Source organism: Triticum aestivum, chromosome 7B (genome assembly GCF_018294505.1).
Source record: "Triticum aestivum cultivar Chinese Spring chromosome 7B, IWGSC CS RefSeq v2.1, whole genome shotgun sequence".
Classification (NCBI taxonomy): Eukaryota; Viridiplantae; Streptophyta; class Magnoliopsida; order Poales; family Poaceae; genus Triticum; species Triticum aestivum.
Genome location: NC_057813.1, coordinates 741,149,667 through 741,174,354, shown reverse-complemented (window position 1 = coordinate 741,174,354; position 24,688 = coordinate 741,149,667). Strand labels below are relative to the sequence as shown.

Below are 24,688 nucleotides of genomic sequence, written 5' to 3'. Positions count from 1 at the left end.
GTGATGTGGCATCATTATTGGCAATGCTCTTACTTTGGGTTTTACAATCTCATTGATAAATTTCAGCGCACCGGCTGATATGTTCTCTTCACATTCATTCTAGCGGCACGCACATCTTTGTCATGCATTGTGTTATGGACATAAGATTCTTTTTTCTCCCGTCGCAACGCACGGGCCCTTTTTGCTAGTGTGTATATATATATATATATATATAGACCCAAAGGGGCAGATCCAACTAATCTCGACCATCAAATCATGTCAATCCAACTCCAACGACCTAGACTGCTTCAATGTCGAGCGCTCAACACGTTTAGCGTATAGTTAATTTCATGCCAAATATAGTGCTAATCACATAATAACATACAAATAATATCCTACTTAATATTCACATGCATTTAATATACTTCCAAATTAACGTGCATTGCACGTACACATTGACTAGTTATAAGAAAATGATGAGAAAAGAGGAAAAGAAGCTCCCTGTCTTATTCTTATAGGGGAAATGAGTCTTGGGTCGGCCACAGCTCCAACCAAGGTGTCTACCACTAGACCACATGAGAGTTCAGTATTGTAATGGAGAATCAAAGAGAGAGGGGAGGGCTCCGAGAGAAGAAGAAAAATGCGTGTGGGGGAGGATCATACTAGTACATTATATCATGAGCACTGCTATACATATGATGGATTCATACACGTTCCATAGACGACGAGTGATCTCCTCCACCATTGAATTGCCTCGTTTTTCTAATTTGTGTGGCTTCAGATCGTGCCGTGCGCACATCATACGTGAAGGGATCGTGGGCATAGCACTTTCGGGCACGCAATGATTGGTTGGGCCTCTCGTCTGATTCCAGTGAGCACACAATCCAGCCTACAAGCAGGTTACGTACATGCAAAATAGGAAATTCCCCACCTCCCTTAGTTTCTAGGGTTCCACCCTTCCTCTGGCGATCTGAGCCAGAGTCCACGTCAAACCTCGCCGGCTGTCGATCTCCTTCGGCCGCCGGTGAGATCTACCATATCCCGCCGTGTTCACTAGCTTGCATGGCGGATCCAACGCGACAGGAGCCAGGGGGTCAGGGAGAGGAGATGGCGGCGGAAGTAGGGCTAGGTTTAGGGAGGCCGAGTGGATCTGGTGCAACGGGGGTATCGAGGGGGGAGCGAAGCCAAGAAAGATTCATGGAGGAGGATAGGGGGAGGAACAACTCACAGGCAAGAGGGAACGAGGCGGAGGGAGGGGTGGATGAGCATGAGGCGTATTTTGGATCGGGACCAGATCTTGAAGATCAGTTTGCTGGTATGAAGTTACACGGGAGGGAAGAGGAAGATCTCGATTTCTCGGAGGAAGTGGAGGACCTGATCAAGGATGTACGTTGGTTAGCACTGTTTCGAGTCCATACAACTAAGCCATTCAGCCATGCGGCGCTCTTATCGCAAATGCGCAATGCCTGGTCGGCGGCACAAGGAGTCACCTTCAACATTAAGGGGCCAAATCTGTTTCTTGTCCAATGCCACTGCTTGGAAGATTGGAGGAAGATCATGGAGGGGGGGCCATGGCTGTTTCGGAGGGCGCCCGTTGTGTTGCAGGAGTATGATGGTTTTTCTAATGTTAATGGGTATAGACTAAATAAGATTCCGCTATGGGCCCGAGTCAAGGGCTTGCCGGATGGCCTCACAAGAAGAAGGGAGTTGGCGGAGAAGGTAGCTGCAAAGGTCGGGGACCCTCCATTTACAATGGTGGTTAATGAGGGCAGGATAAACCCAGCAAGCACACTAGGTGCCAGGGTTTTTGTTGATGTCAACGAGCCGCTGGTTAGGTTTGTTCCAATTACTTTGAAGGAGCAAAAAAAATTCAGTGTTTTCTATGAGAAGCTTCCGGATTTTTGCTTTGCTTGTGGCTGGATGGGTCACTTGGCGGATGAGTGTGGCGATGGGATACATGACCCGAGCTCCTTTGGATGGGGTGACTGGCTGTTGTGGGAGCCGGAGATGCCGGCGGCCCAACCGTATGGGGGTGGAGGCAGGGGAGATAGTTTCAGTAGAGGGAGGGGAGGCGAGGGGGGAAGAGGAACTGGCAGCCAAGGTGGGAGAGGCCCGGCAAGGGAACGAAGAAGGGGGGAGGGTGGAAGTGACAACTATCACGGGCCGCAACAGATGGATGTGGAGGTCAGGAGGGAGATCCAGGGCGAGGAAGTCGAGAGGGGAGCACGGAAAAGATTGGTGGCCGCGGATGGCTCTATAAATATTAGAGGACAATCACTTCCTCATCTGGAAGGCAAGGTTGCAGGAACTGTTTTGCTGATTGAAGGTGCTTCTTCTTCTGATCCAAGAACTGCAGCGGTTACGACGCCGGAGAAGGTGCACGTCGGTAAGAAGAGGAGACAGGAAGGAGAAGTGGATGAAGAGGGGGAGCTGATGAACAGGGCGGCCTCCCTAGAGGAGGACCGCCAAGCTTAATGAGGACCTTATGCTGGAACTGCCGTGGGATTGGCGACCCCGCGACAGTTAACGAGCTCTGTGCTCTCGTGGTGGACAGTGCGCCGTCGGTCCTTTGTATCGTGGATACACAAATTGCAAGGAATCGAGTGGAGGGTTTGGCGGTGTCTTTAGGTTTCCATAGTAGTTTTGCAGTAGCTAGTAGTGGTAGGAGTGGAGGTCTTTGTATTTTTTGGAAGTCAGAGGTTAATCTCGTAATAAAGAATTTTTCGCAGTATCACATTGACTCCTGGATTTCGAGTTCTGGTTCGGACCAATGGCGCCTAACATGCTTCTATGGGGAGGCAACCAGAAGCTTGAGGTACAAGACGTGGGAGACGATGAAAAGGTTGAGGGGGGAAAGTACGCTGCCGTGGTTATGTATTGGCGATTTCAACGAAATACTTCGACAGGAGGAACAGTTGGGTCCTAATACTCGGGACAGTGCTCAAATGGAAGGATTCAGAGATGCGGTGGATGTATGTGGCCTGGCAGACATTGGTTATATGGGCCTTGATTGGACGTTCGAAAAACGAGTGGTTGGGGGACATTTCTGCAGAGTTCGGCTAGATCGGGCTTTGGCTTCTCTAAGCTGGTCCAGCTTGTTTCCTTTTGCAACCCTGGAACATCTAACAGCTGCCAAGAGTGATCATAGCCCGATCCTGCTCAAGACTGATATGGAGGCAGGTAGTCAACGATCGTTTGGGAATAAACCTTTCCGCTATGAATGTGCATGGGAAATGGACGAGAGGTTCAGAGAGGTGGTTAACGAAGCATGGGGTGGGAGAGGACCGACGAGGACACTAACTGAATTGGCCAGCAAGTTGCATGATATCTCGACCTCTATGTCATGGTGGAGCAGAAGGACATTTGGTTCGGTGCGCCAGGAGATGAGGGGCTTGCGTCGGCAGCTTGAGGATCTCCGCGGTGACCCTTTGCGGACTAGACCGGGGGAAGAAGAGAAAGGTGTGATGGATCGCCTGATTGAGCTTGCATACAGGGAGGAAGTCATGGCAAAACAACGCTCCCGCATCACATGGCTAGCGGAAGGGGACAGTAATACAAGGTTTTTTCAGCGGAAAGCCAGTGCCCGTCGGGCTAAGAACAGGATCGCTAAACTGAACCGTGCTGATGGCTCGGTGTGCACGGACCCGAGCGAGCTGGCTGCTATGTCTACAAAAACCTCTATGCTTCCGAAGGAACTATTGGCATGGAGGAGGTATTGTCTCACATACCTACACGTGGGTAGATGGAGACATGAATGCTCGTCTCAATGCTGAGTACAGTAGAGACGAAGTTAAGGAGGCCCTCTTTCAGATGTTTCCAACCAAGGCACCGGGCCCAGATGGCTTTCCCGCGCATTTTTTCCAGAAACACTGGGACTTATGTGGTGACGAGGTTACAAGGATGATCATCCGAGTGCTTGATGGAGCTGATTCACCGGAGGAGATCAACAACACGTTCATTGTTTTAATCCCCAAGATCTCAAGTCCAAAAGTTTTAGGACAGTTTCGTCCTATAAGCCTTTGTAATGTAATCTATAAGATTGCATCGAAGGTCTTAGCCAACAGGCTAAAGCAGATTCTCCCCGATATCATCTCCGAAGAGCAGTCCGCTTTTGTCCCTGGACGCCTTATCACAGATAATTTTATCACGGCTTATGAGTGTTTGCACTATATGAAAACCAGGAGGGTGAAGGGAAACAGGTTTTGAGCACTTAAGCTAGATATGATGAAGGCATATGATCGCCTCGAGTGGCCGTATTTGAAAGCGGTCATGATTAAGTTGGGCTTCAGCCCCAGATTTACAGAGACCATTATGAGGTGCGTTTCTTCGGTTTCTTTCTCCGTTCTATTTAACGGTGGCAGTTTGGAAGGTTTCAGGCCTACACGTGGACTTTGGCAGGGGGATCCGATCTCGCCTTACCTTTTCCTGCTAGCTGCGGAGGGATTATCGTGCCTGTTGAAGTCCAATATTGGGGTTCAGGGAATGGCAGTGGCGCCTGAAGCCCCTTTGGTTAATCACCTACTCTTTGCTGACAACAGTCTACTCTTTTTCGAGGCAAACGATGAGGCTGCTACTAGGGTTAACGGACTGCTGAGAGTATACTGCGATGCTTCGGGACAGAGAATAAATGTGGAAAAATCATCAATCTTTTTTAGTAAGGGGGTTGCGGAGTCGGTAAGGGGAGCAATCATGAATATCCTTGATGTGCATAATGAGTCGTAACTGAGAAGTATTTGGGTTTGCCATCAGATGTGGGTAGAGCAAAGGAAGGATCTTTTAAATATTTGAAGGACCGAATTTGGAAACGTGTTCAGGGTTGGATGGAAAAGTGCCTGTCAGCGGAAGGGAAGGAAGTCCTCATCAAGTCTGTAGCCCAGGCCATTCCAACATACTCAATGGCATGCTTTAAGCTACCCTGAGGTTTATGTGAGCACATCAATAGTTTGATATGTAAATTTTGGTGGGGGAGTAAAAATGGTGAGCGGAAAACATGGGTGTCGTGGAAAACAATGTCAAAACCAAAATTTATGGGCGGCCCGGGTTTCCGAGATATCGAGCTATTCAACCTAGCTCTTCTTGCTCGGCAAGCGTGGCGGGTGATGCAGCAGCCGGATTCTCTTAGCGCTCGTATTCTAAAAGCCCGTTACTTCCCGACCACAGATTTGCTGAACGCCACACTTGGCAATGCTCCTTCGCAGGTATGGCGGTCACTCCCGGAGGGACGTGACATTCTATCTTTGGGGCTCATTAAGAGAATTGGCACCGGAGTTACTACGCATATTTGGCAGGACAACTAGTTGCCGAGAGGTTACAAGTTGCGGCCCTTTTGCGCCCGATCAACGAACCTGCTGGTGATAGTTTCAGAACTAATCAACTCAGCCATAAGATCATGGAATCGACAAGTTTTATCTGAGCACTTCATTCCTGCTGATGTCGAAGTGATTCTCAATATACCGCTCAGTACCAGGCAACAGGAGGACTTTTGGGCGTGGCACTACGACAAGCGAGGGATCTTTTCGGTTCGATCAGCTTACAGGATGATTTGCACCATCAGAACACAACGAGAGGATTGACTTGAACATCGACCGGGTCATTCTAACGTGGCTGCGGACAAAAATTCTTGGTCCCAGCTATGGAAGGTGAAGGTTCCCTCAAAGATACGAGTTTTTGTATGGCGGTTGGCGCATACCTCTATCCCTACCGGCCTGGTAAGACATGACAGACATATGGCAGAGTCCCCCGCGTGCTCTACCTGTGGAGCAATGGAGGATACATGGCGCCACTCGCTACTTAGTTGCCGCATGGCGAGATGTGTTTGGGCTCTGGAGGATGATGAGCTGGTGGAGCATGTGATATCAAACCAAACCGAAGACGCGAGACTATGGCTGTTCTGGTTGTTTGAGAATACAAATCAACGAGACCTAGCTCGAATTTTAGTGACCATGTGGGCGATTTGGTGGGCCAGGAGAAAGGCTATACACGAGGAGGAATTCCAGAGTCCGCTTTCCACTATGTCTTTCGTAAACAGATTTTTGGAGGAGCTGGATATAGCTAACTCGCTAAAACCCTCGACTACTCTCACACGAGTGAACCGGCAACGAGCGAAAGTGTGGCTACCACCCCCGGGCGAGACTTCAAAGCTAAACTGTGATGGGGGGGGGGGGGGGGGGGGTTGTCAACCTTAGGAGACAAAGGAGTAGCAGGAGTTGTGTGTCGGGACAGATTTGGCAAGTTTCTTGGTGCTTCTGCAATGGTGTTCGATGGCCTTACTGACCCGGCAAGTCTTGAGGCTCATGCATGCAGCGAAGCACTAGCTCTAGCCCGGGATTTGAATCTTCAGGATCTCACCATTGCCACGGATTGTGCCGAAGTGATATCAAACATTAGATCACCATGGGTTCCTTCTTATGCTCCTATCCTTCGAGAGATCCATACTAGCTGTAGTGATTTTTCTTCAGTCGATTTCTGTTTTGAAAGTAGAGATAATAATTTTGAGGCCCACCTGCTTGTCAAGGGAGCTGCGTCTCTCGCAGTGGGTCGCCATGTGTGGCTAGGGGTTCTACCGGAGATTGCTTGTATTCCGAACTTTGAATAAAATCCCTAGTTTACCTTCAGAAAAAAAGCAGGTTACGTACATGCATGAAGCAATGCCCGACTTGTGCACGACGTGCACATCCAACGGCTAGTGCCCTTCTCAGGTAAATGCTGTCCCGCTAGAATACAGGTTGGTCCTATATATATACTCCCTCCGTTCGGAATTACTTGTCACGAAAATGGATGTATCTAGACGTATTTTAGTTTTAGATACAACCATTTTCGAGACAAGTAATTCCGAACGGAGGGAGTAGCTGTGTTGGCTATTTGTCGGCCAACTAGAATTCTTTTTCAGTTTGCCGACATCGAAAGAGCAACGAGCGCCGTTGGCAGAGGAGAGGCGGTGGGTTGGCTGTTCGGGGCGGGGTGGAAGGGGTTGCTGGTGCCGGAGTAGATGGCGGGGCTTAGAGTAGAGGCATGCATGGCCGGACCATCAGAAGTGAAAGTAGCGGTGGTTTGCTTTGTAAACTTCTGAACATTTAGTTATGTATAATGCCTATATATCTTTTGAGGGTGTATCATGTATATTTACTACTGTAGTATTAGTAGGAACACAAAAACGAAGTTCTCCCGGACCAACAAGGCTTGCTACGGCCATGCACCAACGCACGTGCGACTCTTGCTCACCATAGACCAGAATGCCGACGACCTAATGATCATGCACACGTCAATTCAAACTTCTCCCTACCCTAACTAAAGGCGTCATGGACGTAAGTACCCTTGAAACTACCCTACATAGATGCATCGATGGCTCCGCAAAGTTGTCTGTGGCACCGGGCCGACAGGTGCGGTTCTGCGGGACCGTACAGGCTTTTGTTGGCAGCATCATGCAGCAACATCCCATTCGTAGAAGATCGTAGAAGATGCGGCAACGACAGAAGCACCCCGGGTTACGAGATGGACTCCTTCTTGCCAATGAAATGGGATGCAACAAAATTTACGTGGAAGGTGATTGCATGGAAGTTATTGACATCATGCAAAACAGAGGAAACTCACTTGGCCCGGCAGCGGCAATTTATGAAGAATGCTTGTTTTTAGTTCGTAATTTTATTTCCATAGATTTTTCTCATTGTCCTAGGGAGGCTAATATGGCGGCAAATTTGTTGTTTAGAAATTCGGAGGTCTCTAGAACCATTGCCGGAGCCTCCAAATTTTCTAGTACTTGTCTTGACAAACAATGTATCGATGTTTGCACATGAAATAGAAACCGTCATGATGGCATTTCCCTTAAAAAAATGTGGCGACTTGGCGTTTAGCTGTAACCTAAAATATCGGGCCGGGACCAGGCACACGGCCCATTGGCGGCAGCCGGAGCATGGCTGTCAAACCGGCCCGACTTCTGCAACGGTTGCGGTTCCAACCAGCTGCAACAGCTGCAAAGGCATCTCTACCTAGCGTTGGATGATTGGAACAATGCCTTCTCCATGAACAAGCTTAGCTTGGACGACCTGCTCAGCGGTGGCGGTGGGGAGCCGCGGCGCCTCCCTCATCCCATCCTCCACCTCGGGTTCCTGACGGTCGGCACTCATCCAATGATCCAAGCCTCCACGCCCTAGGCAGCAACATCCACTAGTGCAGAACCGGGCAATAGCACCGATTCGTAAGGCCCTTTAGTGCCGGTTACATAACCGGCACTAAATTGTGCTCACTAAAGCCCCCCCCCCCTTTAGTACCGGTTCAGCACGAACCGGTGCTAAAGGGCAACCACGTGGCACGAGCTAGCTCCGGGGGCCTGGAGCCCTTTAGTACCGGTTGGTAAGACCAACCGGTACTATAAGGTTTGGTTTTTTTTTAGTTTTATGATTTCTTTTTCATTTAATTTTGTGTTTCCATTTTAATTCTTTTTCGTTTGCTGGTATATATATATATATATATATATATATATATATATATATATATATATATATATATATATATATATATAGAATTTCTAGTAGAACCAACCATCGAGTTCAACTTGATTGTCATGATATTATAAGCGTTCATATATAACACCACAAAAGCAAATCACTTAAGTTCAGAACGAAGAACACGGACATGAAAGGACAAGTACTAATTAAGAGCAGCATGAAGAACTAGCTAAATCACTCATGCTAGCTACTCTCTCTCTGGTAAAATAGCATAGAACATGTATAGCTCTCCTGATTGATCATACTGGAGCATGCCAATGAACCTGTCTCCTAATCGTGGGCTGCGCTTCTCATTGCTGCCCCCTAGTACTTCTCTGCGATCATTAACAATTTTCCTCCAATCTTTCACTATTAAGCATTCATCGCTTCTAGAAATCCTGAATGCATTCATGTGCAATGTAGGATATCTTGGCCGTAAGCTAACAATTGACATCTGACCTTTAGTTTCGATCCCCTGAGGCACAACTGTCATCGGGAGTCCCTGTTGAAGAACATCGTATAGTACTTAATTAATATACTTAGCAATGAAAATTTAGCAAAAAAAATATGTAAGCAAAATATGCACTGAGGACAAATAGTAAATATCTTACCATCATTTCTAAATAGATGTGACCGTAGTTCAATACCATCACTATTGGTCGCACGTTTTGAGTACTAACATTTCTAAGTGCAGGAAGAAAATTTGTCTTGACAGTATGAAGATCCTCAAGCCATGAAACATAATGACTTATCTCCTCGCAGTTTAGTTCAGCGCCGGGACAGTAGTAGATCCTGTCTACCAAGCGCCGGACATGTTTGGTTGAATGGAGATAAGCTGTCAATAGAAATTAGTTGTCAGTTATTTTTGAATAAGCAATATCAAAGACAAAAATATAGTTGAGAAGAACTCACATAATGGTAGAATTGGAGGCGTCTGCACATCGACCCATATGTCTCTATTACCTTCAATATCATCTTCCGGACGAATATCAAAGGTGATAACCATACCAGGCTTAAATGCATAAGCCTTGCATAGTGCTTGCCAAGTTTTGCATTCAAAATAGGTGTACGTGTGTGCATTGTATACTTTGACGTTGAAAGTATAACCATCATGCTCAGTTTTCAGGTAAGCTCTCTTTACCTCCATAGTTTCCATATCTTTAAAACCTATCTTATCCAAGACAAAAATTCTTGCATGCCAGGGGATGCGCTAGTAGAATAGTGAAAATTAAAAATTATAAGTCAGGCAAATGAAGCATATATAAGTCATGCTTAATTACGAAAACAGACTTGTCGTTGTGACTTACTGTATCGAATTCGAAAGTCTCATCCAGCTTGATGCTGAATCGCCTACCATCAACAAGAAAATTTCTGTCGCATTAGCCGCGCTGGTCTTCACACTATTCGCACATAATGAAATTTTTTTCGTCGTCAGACGACATTTCCTATGTTCATATTAGGCGAAACATTAAACACTTACTAATTCAATTAATTCAACTACTTCTATTAATTCAACTAAGCATTTACTAAAAATAAACTAGTTATATTAATTCAATTAGTTCAACGAAGCATTTACTAAAAATAAACTAGTTCTATATATTAATTCAACTAGTTCAACTAAACATTTATTAAAAATAAACTAGTTATATTAATTCAACTAGTTCAAAGTAAGCATTTACTAAAAATAAACTAGTTCTATATATTAATTCAACTAGTTCAACTAAACACTGACTAATTCAATTAATTCAACTACTTCTATTAATTCAACTAAGCATTTACTAAAAATAAACTAGTTATATTAATTTAATTAGTTCAACTAAGCATTTATTAAAAATAAACTAGTTATATTAATTCAATTAGTTCAACTAAGCATTTACTAAAAATAAACTAGTTCTATATATTAATTCAACTAGTTCAACTAAGCATTTACTAAAAATAAACTAGTTATATATATTAATTCAACTAGTTCAACTAAACATTTACTAAAAATAAACTAGTTATATTAATTCAATTAGGTCAACTAAGCATTTACTACAAATAAACTAGTTCCTTCTATATATTAATTCAACTAGTTCAACTAAACATTAACATATTTCTAATTCATCGATAATAACATTTCTAACATTCTAAAAATAAACTAGATAGTTCTAATTCATCTAAACATTATAGAAAACAGAAAATAAGTAAAAATATATGTGTGTGTGTAGTACGTGTGTGTGTGTGTGTACGTACATGTGTAGTGTACGTGTAGTGTGTGTGTGTGTGTGTTTGTGTGTGTCTGTGTGTATGTGTGTGTGTGTGTAGTGTGTGTGTGTGTGTGTGTGTGTGTGCGCGCGCGCGTGTGTGTGTATGGAGTGGGCCGGGCGCGTATGGGTGGCGGGGGCAGCGACGACGGGCGGCGGGGGCTGGGGACGGTGACGAGACGGGCGGCGACGGCCGTGGACGGCGACGAGACGGGCTGGCGGCGGCCGGGGATGGCGACGAGACGGGCGCGGCGGGGGTGGCGACGACGACGGGCGGCGGGGGCGCGCGGCGACGATGATGACGGGCGGCGGGGGCGACGGCACGGCGGCGCGGCGGCGTCGGCGTCGTCGTCGAGATCGAGACTCTCTCGCGCGAGAAGTGGAACGAAGCGGCGACGACATAACTGATTTTTCGTAAGTGTCATATATATAGGGGGAGCATTTAGTACCGGTTGGAGCCACCAACCGATACTAAAAGCCAATTTTGGCCAGCCCAAGCGGCGGGAAACTGGGACCGGTACTAAAGGGCAACACATTAGTACCGGTTGGAGCCACCAACCGGTACTAATGGCCGTGCGCTGCCACCGCAGTGCGCTATGTTTAGTCCCACCTCACCGAGCGAAGGGCAGCCGCATTGGTTTATAAACCCAGCCGCGGCTGCCCTTTCGAACTCCTCTATTTAGCAGGCTTCTGGGCCTAACTAGGGCGCGCTGCCCTGTGAGCCTGCTCGCCCTACTGGGCATGTATTTGCACACCTAAGGTCTGGCAGGCCCACAGGACAGCGCCCCAACATTCTTCTTCCTCTTCTTCTCTTTTTTCTTCTTCCTCTTCTTCTTCTTCCTCTTCTTCTTCTTCTTCCTCTTCTTCTTCTTCTTCTTCTTCTTCTTCTTCTTCTTCTTATTTCTGCGTAGTTTTTTGTATAGTTTTTTCTTTTCTGTTATATTTATTTTCTTCTATTTATTTGTGAGTAGTTTTTCATCTAGTTTGCGAAAATTCAACATTTTCAGAGTTCATTTTGTAGTGATTTTCAATTTCATGGTCATTTTGTAAACGATTGAGAAATAGCAAATATAATTTTTTTTCTTTTCTGCTTTATTTTTTCTTCTATTTATTTCTGAGTAGTTTTTTCTTTTCTGCTATATTTATTTTCTTCCATTTATTTCTGAGTAGTTTTTTTATTTTGTTTTTTTCTTTTCAGCTATAGTTTTTCTTCTTTTCTGCTATTTTTTCTTTTCTGCAAAACTTGATGGTCAAAATCTGGAGTTATAACTTAAAAAAAAAATGTCGACGTGCAATTAGTTTTTGCCATAACAGAAGAAGTCCGGAGTTGTAATAAGTTATTAAAAATAAAAAAGAGGTGCAATGCTCGTTAATTTGCTTCAAGCCTTTCGGAATAGTGTAAACTGCACTGCGCATAGCTCCATGCAGTCTACCGTATTCCTGAAGGCTTGAAGCTAAGCAACGTGAGCATTGAGCCTCTTCTTCATCGTCTCTGCACTCAGGGCTTATAAACCGCTCCTAGTCCCTCTCACTTCGCGAGGTGGAACTAAAAAACAGCTTGCCATAACCTCATTAGTACCGGTTCGTGATACGAACCGGCACTAAATGATGGTGGTGGGGCCATAGCCTGACCACAGGCTGACACAGCCTCTTTAGTACCGGTTCGTGGCATGAACCGATACTAAAGGTTCGCCACGAACCGGTGCTATTGATCGCCGCCACGAACCGGCACTAGTGTACACATTAGTGCCGGCTGAATTTTCAACTGGCACTATTGTGCTTCACATTTGATCCTTTTTTTACTAGTGACCGTCGTCACCACCGACTCGGATCGCTTCGGCGCCGAGACTCAAAGCAGCCTGACCCTCGTCTACGACACGGACATCTGCAACTCTCTCGAGCACCATCTGCCCTCCATGTACCACGCCACGGCCGCCGGCGATAGGGCTCTACATGTTTGATTTGCATAGCAAAGGTATATACCTTGGCCCGACCACGTCTACTATCTACCAATACGGCTACCTCGACAGACACTAGGTGCCCTACTGCTAGAGGCCACAACGGCGGTGGATCTGGGACAGAATCCCTGTGCCATCGCCCTTCACCCGCAACTGCGATGGCTATGTCTGCCCGACCGCTCTGCATCCGGACGGCCGCACCATCTTCGTGTTTGTTAGGAGCGACTTTGCTGACGAGCATAAGGTGCTGAGGCCGGGACCAGAGGCAGAGTCCGAGCAAGAGCAAAGTAAGCATGTTCTCGAGCGAGAGCTAAAGGGAGGGAGGAAGCGGCAGCTAGGCACCTTCTCGTTGGACACGGAGAGCGGCAAGTGAACGTGCCATGGCAACTGGTACCTGCCGTTCAAGTGCCATGCGCAATACGACGGCGAGCATAGCGCGTGGGTTGGCACCAACACGGTCCACAACAAGGAGACCATAGCTACTATGAGCACCTCTTCTCTTGTGACGTCCCGGACCTCGGCAGGGGATTCACTCAGGCGCCAGCATGGAAAGTGGCCACGGAGAAGCTCACCTACCTCATGGCGTCTGTGAGCTCGATGAATCAGCCTTGTCCTCCTTGCCACCGGCGGTGACATGTTCTGCATCATTGAGCCAATGATACGCGCGGGTGTCAGCTTCATACGCTCCAAGGGCGATGGTGTTGAGTTATACCGTGACAAGTGTTGTACCAGTATATGTGTGTATGAGATGTGTTGCTGTTGTAACTGCAGGGCCGGGTCCTTAGGTAGCTAGCTAACCTCCCGGCGCCTGATCTCCACTTCCCTGCATGTAGGGAACGCCAACGTCTTGGCTGCTGTATATGTATCGAACTCTTCTCTGTAATACATGAGCAACACAATTCCTCCATTCTTCTTGGTATCAGAGCTTCAGGTTCTTCTCTCCATGGCCACCCACCCTCAGTCTCCCCCGCTGCCAGCTGACACCGGCGCCACCGACGACGGCCCCTCGGCCGAAGAGCTCGCCACCGCTGCAGCCACTGCTGATGCGCGCCCTCGCGCCTCTCTCACTCCGAACTCATCTTCCTCCTCTGGCGGTCTGCCCCTTGCACCTATTCCTCCATTCTTCTGATGGTGACAAGTGGCAACTCCATCTGACCATGTTCCGTGCCAAGTATGACAAGAATGGCGAGCTCGTGGTCGTACCAGTCTTGCCTCATCGCTCGTACCTCATTTCCCGCTATCTCGCTGACTTAAGGTGTCTACATTACTTACATGATCCATGTCGACTTTTTTGTCCTTAGCATGGTTTTGTGTATTATTATTATTTTTTCAAGACCCCAACGAAATTCATGAATTTTGGATGATATGACAAAAAAATAAAATTCGGCTCGCCCGACCTCTGCGGCTCGCCCGACCTCTGCCGCCGATTTGCTCCCATCTCCGGCGCCCTGCGTCTGCACGCGGCCGCTACATCCTGCAACTGGGAGGATCATCGCCACGTGCACATCCATCTCGCTCGGTGAGCGACTACAGGTTGTTTAACCGGGACCAAGGGCATGGCACATCGGCGGCGGCCGGAGCATGGCCATCGTTGTCGAACCGGCCCGACTTCTGCAACGACTGCGGTTTCAATCAGCTGCAGCAGCGGCAGAGGCATCTCTACCTCGCGCTGGTAGTGCACGCACGACAACATTGGCAAGCGGCGGCAAGAGGCTACGGCGCATGGGGTGAAGAGGAAGGATGAAGAGAGGAAGCTCAAGGACACGGTGGTTCGCCGGGGGCCGCCGATGGCCGCAACTACGAGGAACGGCACCGGCGGTGACTGCATCTTCTCGGTCCAACCGAGCGGCTCGGTTAAAGATCGGACCGGACCGAGATTTTTTCGGGCCGAAAATGCCAGCCCGGACTGACCAGTTTTTCCGTCGGTCCTGGACCGTACGATCCGGTCCTTAACGGGCCATGAGCGGGCCCAAAAGCCCACTCGTTCCGTCCAGCCTGAGTCTTGAGACTCCACATGATGTAAATTAATTAGCTTGTCTCAGAAAAAATGTGAATTAATTAGCAACCCATTATTCTAGTAATCTCTGAATTTCTGATCGATGTTTTGCAATCGGATGTAAACTGCCGAAATGGATAAAATCAAAATCACTAGTTAAGGAGGGGTCCGGCTCACATGCGGGGTTCCCGGTAGGGATTATTATGCAGGGCTGATAAATGAGTGCCATGTGTCTCTGTGGGCCAACAACTACAATTATCTTTGATTAATTTTGTTTCCTGCTGCATGGATCCTTCCTCGCCACGAGACTAGTTGCTAGCGCCGATGGGTTTTGATTCGTCGGCCCGCGGCACCGCTAGGAGTTCTACCTCCTGTCGTGGATGCCGGCGGCCGGCCCAGCCGAGGCTCCCGCAGTGCTGCATCCCATGGCGACGGCCTCGTCGGTGGTCGAAGCACCTGCCGTGCAGGCCGCGACGTCCACGAGCGAACAAGCACAAGCGGAAAAAGGAGAGGGGCAAGAAGAAGGCGCATGTTCCCTCGTCGAAGTGCTCAGCCCGCCGGCGCCCATGGCGCCCGAGCTCACGCACAGCACCGTTGAAGACGTGTCCGCCTCGCACCCTCCGTCCACGATCCAATAATTCCTCAGTCAAGATTTAACCTCTTTTAATTTGGCCGATAAAAAAAGGGATGAAACGATGAACTGATTTTCATTGGTGCAGAGCTGGAGCGGCCGGAAGTACTATAGACTGCCATGGCCGTGCTTCTGTGGTCGTTTGCTCGATGTGATAGAGATCCATCGTTAAGATTGTAATCTCGCCAAAACAGTAGATAAAGACGGCGGCGCTCCACCAGACTGAAAATTAAGGACGCAGGGTAGTCCTCGATTGGCAGTACACGACCCAGCTACATCGTCGGTGATTCGGCTCGGCGGCCGAACAAGCACAACTAGCTTCCTATTTCTTCCGCGCAGACGCCGGATGATGAAGCAGCAGGAAACAAAATTAATCAAAGTTAATTGTAGTTGTTGGCCCACAGAGACGCATGACACTCATTTATTGGCCCTGCATAATAATCTCTGCTGGGAACCCCGCAGGTGAGCCGAACCTGTTAAGGAGTACTCGTTGCGAAGATCATTCCAATTTCTCAGGTTGCGACAAGTGGCGCGCCGGATGTGCGTCACTTGTCACAACCTGGGAGTTTTCCATTTTTTCGTATATCCGTTTATTCAAAATGTTTTATCTCTTAAACCGTGCGTCCAAATCTCGAACCGCTTTCGCCGTTGGATTGCTCGCGTCGAGATCTTCAAAACTAGATCCCATGTTGATAGGTTTTGACAAACTTTTTTTCACGAAAAAAACCGGACGAAAAAAAACGAACCAGAAGCACGGGGTTTTCCCTTTCCGAAAGAGGCTCGCCCGTGCCTCTCAGGAAATCACAACCGTGCCTCTCACGGAAGCAAAACCATGACTCTCGCGAAAGAAAAAAAAACAAAAAAACACGTTTTTTCCATTTCCGAGGAGGCACGGCCTTGACTCTCACAAAAGCACAACCGTGCCTCTCGCGGAAGCAAAACCGTGCCTCTCGCGAAGGAAAAAAAAACAAAATATACATTTTTTTTCGTTTGCAAGAGGCACGGCTTGCGGAAACGAAACCGTGACTCCTGCGAAAGGAAAAAAAGAAACTGTGTTTTTTTGCGCAATTTTTTTTTGTTGAAAAGCCAGGGAAGACCGGTGGAAAACCAAAACATTGAAAAAACCAGAAAAAACCGAAAATGCGTGCGAAAAAAAATAAAAACAAAATCCGGAGGGAGCATCTAGAGCGCGACACGTGGCGAATCGCTGAGAGCGCCAAGTGGCGCTGATAGTTGCGAGACTTCCAAAGAAGCGCTCGTTAATTAGTTGATCTCAGATAAAATGCCTTAATGGCATTTCAAAAAAAAGTTTACATAACTTTGGCCCATTATTTGTTTTAATGTAGGATGGCCAAATTAGCCTTCAATTACCAACGACCAGTATATTTTGGGCCCTAAAATATCGGGTGCGTTGGTTTCATTCTGTAGGATGTTTCCGTAAGTGTAGCTAGGCACGTACGTATACAATGTGGCTCGTCCGATCTCTGCCGCCGCTTCGCTCCCATCTCCGGCGCCCTTCCTCTGCACGCGGCCGCTCCATCCTGTAACTAGGAGGATCATCGCCACCTGCATCCACCTCGGCTACTGACGTCGACGACAGGTTTAACGGGGAACCGGCGTGCAGCACATCGGCGGCGGCGGCCGGAGCATGGCCATTGTCAAACCGGCCGGACTTCTGCAACGGCTGCAGTTCCAACCAGCTGCTGCAGCGGCAGAGGCATCTGTACCTGGCGCTGGATGATTGGAACAATGGCTTCTCGCTGCACAAGCTCAGCTTGGACGACCTGCTCCGCGGCGGCGGCGGGGAATCGGGGAGCCTCCCTGGTCCCGTCATCCGCCTTGGCTTCCTGACGGTCGGCTCACATCCAGGCTTCCACACCCTAGGCACCAACATCATCGTAACCGCCGACTCGGATCGCTTCGGCGCCGAGACTGAAGGAGGCTTGACCCTCGTCTACGACACCGACACGGCTGCGCTGGACATCTGCAACTCTCTCGAGCACCATCTGTCCTCCATGTACCACGCCATGGCCGCTGCCGAGAAGCTCTTCACGTTTGATTTGCACGGCAAAGGCCTATACCTTGGCCCTACCACGTCTACTATCTACCGATACGGCTACCCCGACGGCGACAATGTGCCCTACTGCTGGAGGCCACAACGGCGGTGGATCTGGGACAGAATCCCTGTGCCATCGCCCTTCACCCGCGACTGCGACGGCTACGTCTCGGCGACCGCTCTGCATCCGGACGGCCGCACCATCTTCGGGTTTGTTAGGAGCGACTTTGCTGACGAGCATAAGGGGCCGGAGCAAGAGCGGGACGAGGATGCTCTCAAGGTAGAGCTAGAGTGAGGGAGGAAGCTGCAGCTTGGCACCTTCTCGTTGGACACGAAGAGCAGCGAGTGGACGTGCCATGGTGACTGGTACCTGCCGTTCAAGGGCCAGGCACAGTACGACGTCGAGCTTGGCGCGTGGGTTGGCACGAGCACGGTCTACAACAAGGTGGACCACAACTACTATGAGCACCTCTTCTCCCGCGACGTCCCTGACCTCGGCAAGAGATTCACTCAGGCGCCGGCATGGAAAGTGGCGACGGAGAAGCTGACCTTCCTCAAGGCGTCGTTGTGCTCCTCAGCACCGACGGTGGTATGTTCTGCCTCATCGAGCCCACGATACGCGAGGGAGTCGGCTTCACGCGCTCCAGAGGCGATGGTGACAAGTGGCAACTCCATGTGACCATGTTCCGTGCCAAGTATGACAAGAATGGCGAGCTCGTGGTTGCTCCAATCTTGCTTGGTCGGTCGTACCACGTGTCCCGCTATCTCGCTGACTTTAAGGTGTCTGCATTTTGGGTATGATCCCTATCCACTATCTTGTCCTTATCATGGTTTTGGATTTCATTATTGTTTTTTTGACCCCAACGAATTTCATGAATTTTGGATGATTTGACAAACAATTTTTTTCAAATTCAAGTAACATTTGAATGAATACAAACACTAAAATGGTGTCCCATCATACTGCTCGAGTCGAGAACCCACAACACCGCGTCAGAGCAAAATTACTTGTCATCGTTGAGGATGCGTCCTGCAGTTTGTCCATCTTGTGGACGAGACACCGATGGTGTGTGTTGATGAAGATGTCAATGAAGACCACGTTGATGAGGACCTGGTGCCCTATGCACCCGGGAAGCTTCCCCTAGGCGGCGGTGGTCATGGTGGATGAGCGAGAGGAGGAAGATGAGCAAGAATGTGCATGGTAGTGATTGTCGGCCGCTCTTCAAGACCACGACGCCGACGCCGGAGTCTCACCCTTCGGACCTACAGTTACGGTAGGCAAATAGATTGCCGTGAGACGATCTATAGATAAATGACGTTGTACATAGACGAATCTGCACTGCAAAATATGCCGTCCAAATTTATTTTTCTCAGCAGAAATAACATTTACACGACAATATTATTTGAGACATTCCCTAGATTTTATATGTTCTCAAAGGAAAAGAAAATAATGGATACGTTTTGTAAGCAACTGTTCAATCGACGCGTTTATTTAAGAAAGTAAAGATCTAGAAACAAAAACGAGGAATGGAACCACCTAGTTCGCTTCGGCCCAAAGCACATTATTTTGGGCAATGATATGCGCCGGCACCCAAATTTGGTCCAGTCAAGCCGCACCACCACTATGCATGCCCCCCTGGCCACAAAATTCAGTGGCCCCTCCTCCCGCCTCATCCCCTCCTTCTTCCTCCTCCTTCTTCCTTCTCCCGCATCGTCAATAAACAAAAGGTGCAGCCGCCGCGCGTCAGAGAGAGAGAGAGAGAGAGAGAGAGAGAGAGAGAGAGAGAGAGAGAGAGAGAGAGAGAGAGAGAGAGAGAGAGAGAGAGAGAGAGAGAGAGAGAGAGAGAGAGGTTGCGGCGAGCGCCAACGACCCTCGTCGTAATTCCCTCGCCGGAGATCGAAGCACCGCCGCACAACCCAGGCTCGGCGCCTTCAAAGACCCACCATGGCTGCTAGGGCACGCCATGCCATGGTCCTTGAGCTCCGTGGAAGGGGTGCCGCCATGGCTCCCAAGGGACCACCATGTCCATGGTTCTTCAAGCTCCATCGTCAAAGGGCTACTATCCCCATCGTAGCTCCTTGCCGACGGAGATATTACACGATGATCGGTTGCAGCATTTGCCGACACCGGTAGTAGCAAATACCATTGTCAGTTGTAGCACTGGCTCGCCCAGTCGTCGCCGTTGCAGCTTCTGTAGAAGTCATTCACAGCTTTGTCGGTGACCGGTTCCAGCTTTTGCCAATGTCATTGCAGCTTTCTTCACGACAACTGTAGCAAAACGCCATTCCATTTGTAGCATCTCACAGTCAAGGTTCCAGCTTTCTCACCTGCCAGTTCCAGCAAAAAGTACATACGGTTGCAGCAATTGCATTGTCGGTTTCCATCTCTATCGTAGCACCAAGCCATCCGCCGTTGTACCTTTTCTAAACGCTAGTTGCAGCTCTGCTGGTGACCGATTCCACCTTCTACGGATGCCCGTTGCAGCTTTCTCAACCATAGTTGTAGCAAAATATGCCATTATCAGGTGACACGGTTCCAGCTTCCGTGGATCACGTTCCAGCATTACTAGAACACGGTTCCAACATCTCTAGGACACGGTTCAAGCATAGCGCCCATGCAGCTCCTCCGTTCGCCTGTTGTAGCTCCCGGCGTGACCGGGTCCGGCGAGGCAGGCAGAGCTCCAGTGGCGCGGATCTGACCGAGGGAGCGACGCGGATAAGAGAAGGATGTCTGCGTGCGGGCCCTTTGACTGCGTGGCACGTGCGTGAACAAGTGACCGGCCGAGTGTTCAGCCGGCGCGCTGAGCCCATTTTTTTCCATATTTATTTATATATTTTTAGGATAGCACAAACATTTCTTCACCAAAACAAAAAGGGCGATGTTAGGCGCCGGCGCACCGGCCGAAACGGTTCGGCCGGTCCAACCCCAGCCACCCGATCCAGCGAGCAACCGTCCGATCTGTGCGTTGACTTCTCTCTCTCCTTCATCCTCTCCGCGCGCAGCGCGAGCGCGGCTCCCTGTCTCCTGGCTGCCCCTGGCCCGCCGGCCGCTACCCCCTCATCTACAACCCCTCTCTTCGCCACTCCCGTGCTGCTGGATGCCGCACTCGCCGCCGGTCGCCGCCGTCCAGATCCACGCATGCAGCAAAAACTTCGCCTGTGGGTTGCAGCTCCGCCTCGCTGGTGATGGCCGTGGCTCCGGCAACACCAGTCGCCGGTTGCAGCTCCGCTGGATCCAGCTCTTGTTGCCGCCGGTTGCAGCTTGACGTTTGCCGTTGCCGCTGGCATGTGGCTCCCATGGCGCCCGTTGCAGCTTTCTATTGCACGGTCGTAGCAAACGGGGAAAACGGTTGCAGCAAAAAAGTCTGTCACCGTCGTCGCCGTTTGTAGCTCGTCGTTGCACGTAGCAGCCATTGCGTTCTAGAAAAAGAATGGATGTCGCAAAACGTGCTGTCGGTTGTAGCAAAAAACTACGACGCTTGCCGCAAAATTGTCATCGCCGCCGTCGCGGGTCATAACTCGGTCGTGATGGATGCAGCAAAACGTGATGCCGGATGTAGCAAAAAGTGACGCTAGTTGTAGCAAAACTGCGACACCGGCTATGTGTTGTAGCAAAACGTGACGACGGTTGTAGCAAAATGCGATGTCGGTTGTAGCAAAATGTTATGCCGGTTGAAGCATTTAGCAAAAATTGCGACATTAGTTTTTTGCTAGGAGCAGCGCCGCCCCGTCCTTGCCGTCCAGCGTGTGCCCTGTGGTTGTAGGCTTACAGCTCTGGTTGCAGCACCCCGATAGATGCTTCCGTAGCTTCACCGGCGGGGACTCGAAGTTGTAGTTGGGCGGAGGCCATGGCTGAGATCCGAGGGGTGTAGACGGCCATGGCCGCGGGGAGCTAGCGGGGATACAAATTGAGGAGGAGGATGGCAGAGGGGCTCGCCGGCCATGAAGGAGGGGCGGTGTTGCGCGCCGTCGCACGCGAGCACTCGCCGCCGATGAGAACTTCTGGAGGTTGCGAGCAGCCTGGGAAGGCTGTGTAGAGGAGCAGAGCTGCGATGGATGGGCTGGAGGAGGAAGAAGAGGAAAAGTCGTGCGGGACCCATCATATACACGTCTCACGCGGGGTGGTTGTTTGCGTGTTCGTGTGAGCCAGCGTGGCCCGCGAGCCGGCGCAAAGTTCGGCCGGCGCACCGGCTCCAATTGTTTTCCAAACAAAAAAGCCCACATCACAGCCCGAGCCTCCATTCAGTTATCTCCGAGCGCTCCTCCAACTGCTATCGATCGAGAAAATTTTTCCTAAAAAACGAGAAGAAAAAAAAGAGACTAATCTCCATGGCTGCCGGCGGCGGGGTGCGGTCCATCATGAGCGAGGACGGCGACGAGCCGGCGCGTCGCCGCCTGCGATCTGCCCCTGCCGGCGCGCCACCGAGCGGCGGCGACATCCTGTGGGAGATCTTCCTCCGGCTGCCCGCGCTACCCTCCACCCTCCCGCGCGTCTCCCTCGTCTGCAACCGCTGGCGCCGCCTGGCCGCCGACTCCGGCTTCCTCCTCCGCTTCCGCAGCCGCCACCAGAAGGCCCCGCTCCTCGGGCTCTTCAAGGAGTACGGAGGGTGGGTCTCCTTCACCCCCGTCCTCGCCCGCCCCGACCGCGTGCCCCGCCAGCGCCTCTCCATGCGGATCGACTACGGCGGCGCCGCCGACTCCTACCCCTACCACGGCACGCTCCTCGGGTGCCGCCACGGGCGCGTCCTCGTCGTCGACCACCGGCGGCGCGAGGCCCTCGTGTGCGACCCCGTCACCGGCGACCAGCGCCGCGGCGCCCTCCCGCCGGAGTTCGGCTCGGGCAACATGGCCCACGGGGCGGTGCTCTGCGCCGATGGCGACCCCGGGCACGTGCACGTGGGATGCCACTCCAGCCCCTTCAAGGTGGTCCTGGTGCAGACCTTCTCCAGAGGGAATTATGATTCCCGAGCCCGCGCCCGTGTCTACTCGTCGGAGACCAGCATGTGGGGCAACCTGATCTCGGCGCCGGAACGATTGGAAGGCGGTTACGTCGATTTCAGCCGCCCCTCAACCCTCGCCGGCAACTCCCTTTACTGGTGGATCCATGGATCTTATGACATGGAGTTACTTGAGTTTGATATTGGTAGGCAGAGCCTAGCCGTGATCCAAAAACTTCCTGTTAGAGATATCCAGAAATCGAAAAGTTTCATCCACATCATCCGGGCAGAGGATGGCGGTGTTGGCTTCGCCATGTTGTCGTATCCAAGCCTCCAAATGTGGGACCTGAAGGCTGATGGGGATGGTGCCGCCACATGGTTTCCGCGGAATACCGTGAATCTCGAGCTCGTCCTGAATATGAGGGCTGCCGAAACAGCTATAGTCGGGTATGTGGAGGACGACGACGCAATTCTTATAAAGTTGAACAACGACGTCTTCATGGTTCAACTTGAGTCAGTTGAGTCAAGGAAACTTTGTGAAAGCATTGTGAGGCACCAATATCATCCTTTCACAAGTTTGTATTCTTCAGGTAAATATATAGCTCATCCTTTTTTACTTTGTGGCGGTAGCCCCGAACTTATTGTGTGTTACAACTCACACATGGCAGTTTTCACTAAGAACTTAAACAGTCATGTTCTTCAGTTTATTATTTAACTGTAGCTATCTTTAAATATGGCAATCTATTTTGACTTGCTTACGGGTTCTCTACAAAGTCATTGTGAAATTTGTCGAATTTATTCAAGACATGTGAAGTCAGAGGCACTTACCTCCATGGCAAATCTTATCTGAAGAAGCATACTGTGCTCTAAGGGGGACATCATTGCTCCACTTTGCACAGCTTTTCTTACCAGCAGATTTTGTAATAGAAGTGTCAATAAAGATGGCAAATTTACTTGAAACCAAAGCTTGATTCTGAATGAGTAAACAAAAGTGCAGTTGCGGCAGATACCACTCTGACAATAATAGAGAATATGATTGGGATACTCTATGTTGGATATGGCTGGAACATTCAGATCATCTTTTAACAGCCCGTGATGTACAACAGTTAAGTGTTTAGAAATGATATGAGCAACAGGATGCCATTTCCCAATTTTGTCCATTTGTGTGGAGCTTGTCTTACCGTTGTCTTAGAACTAGAAGTAAACGAAGACACGGATTGATTTGTGTGAAATTATATTTTCTTGTTTAGTACCATCATCACATGATCCCTCTCATCAATCTTTGGTAAATTCAATACAGATTTTGTGTGTCTTGCCCTCTGGTCACAGATCAAATAAGTATAACAAGAGTCCATCCATCCACCGATTTTGAGATATCCTTTCCAAAGAAGCCTGACGTATACATAGGGTATTATAACATTTTCTTTTGAGCACAAGAAAGTGCAACAGCCTTTGGTTAAATAAAAGCAGGAGAATATGCAGTATAGTAGATATACGAGGCAGATAGGTCGCGTATTTTACTTTCTATACGGATGTTTCTGTCATGATGGTGATGATCTATTTTTGGATTGCAATCAGGGGAGTTTGGTCGCTGCAGAGGTCTGGATAGCATGCCGAGCCCAGCAGATCCGGCCATCCCGACGAGCATAGCAGCTCCACCTGTCATGAAGGCACCAGAGCAACGGGCTTGGACATTCCAGCATGTACCAAGGAAGCGTAGGAGTTGATGTTGAGTTTGGTACTGCGATGCCTGTCGGGTTCGCTGGCTTAGAAGAGCGGAGTCGTCACTACTACACGGCGGATACATCGGAACAGCACCGTTTCAGCTTCTTGGAGAATAGTCGATATCTTCATAGTAGGATGATATAATGTACTATTATGATCCTCCCACACACGCATTTTTCTTATTCTCTCGGAGCCCTTGCCTTGCTCTTTGCTTCTCCATTAACAATACCGAGCTCTTATGTGGTCTAGTGGTAGACACCTTGGTTGGAGCTGTGGCTGACCCAGGACTCATTTCACATATAAGAATAAGACAGGGGGCTTCTCTCCCTCTATTCTCATTCGCTTTCTTATAATACTGTGAACTCTTACGATCTAGATTTTTGAGTGCCCTTGTTTTAGGTTAGTCGGGTTTTTTATTTGGCTTGAAGAACAGTCCTGACACAGTTGTGCCGTACTCTTCACTTATGCCAAAAGGTCATCGGTTCGACGTGCCCTCTGTGTGCTAGGATAAGGCATGGCTAGTAGTATAACTCTTCCTGAAACCCCACCTAGTGTGGAAGCTTCTAGCACATGGTCTGTCCTTAAACCTCATTATCAGTTATTTGTTATTTTTTTCTTTTGTTTTTATATGGTTTTTTAATTTTTAGTTGATTTTATTTTTTCCTTTGATGTGGGGTCATTCG

General features: G+C 49.4%; 1 protein-coding gene across 1 annotated transcript; it reads left to right on the top strand.

The window, feature by feature from the left end:
- Positions 1–22,265: 22,265 nt before the first annotated feature.
- On the top strand, positions 22,266–24,343 carry LOC123155651 (uncharacterized). Its single transcript, XM_044573793.1, has 2 exons — positions 22,266–22,870; positions 23,859–24,343. The coding sequence occupies exons 1-2, from the start codon at positions 22,345–22,347 to the stop codon at positions 24,005–24,007; spliced, it is 675 nt and encodes a 224-aa protein (XP_044429728.1). The 5' UTR covers positions 22,266–22,344; the 3' UTR covers positions 24,008–24,343.
- Positions 24,344–24,688: the final 345 nt, after the last annotated feature.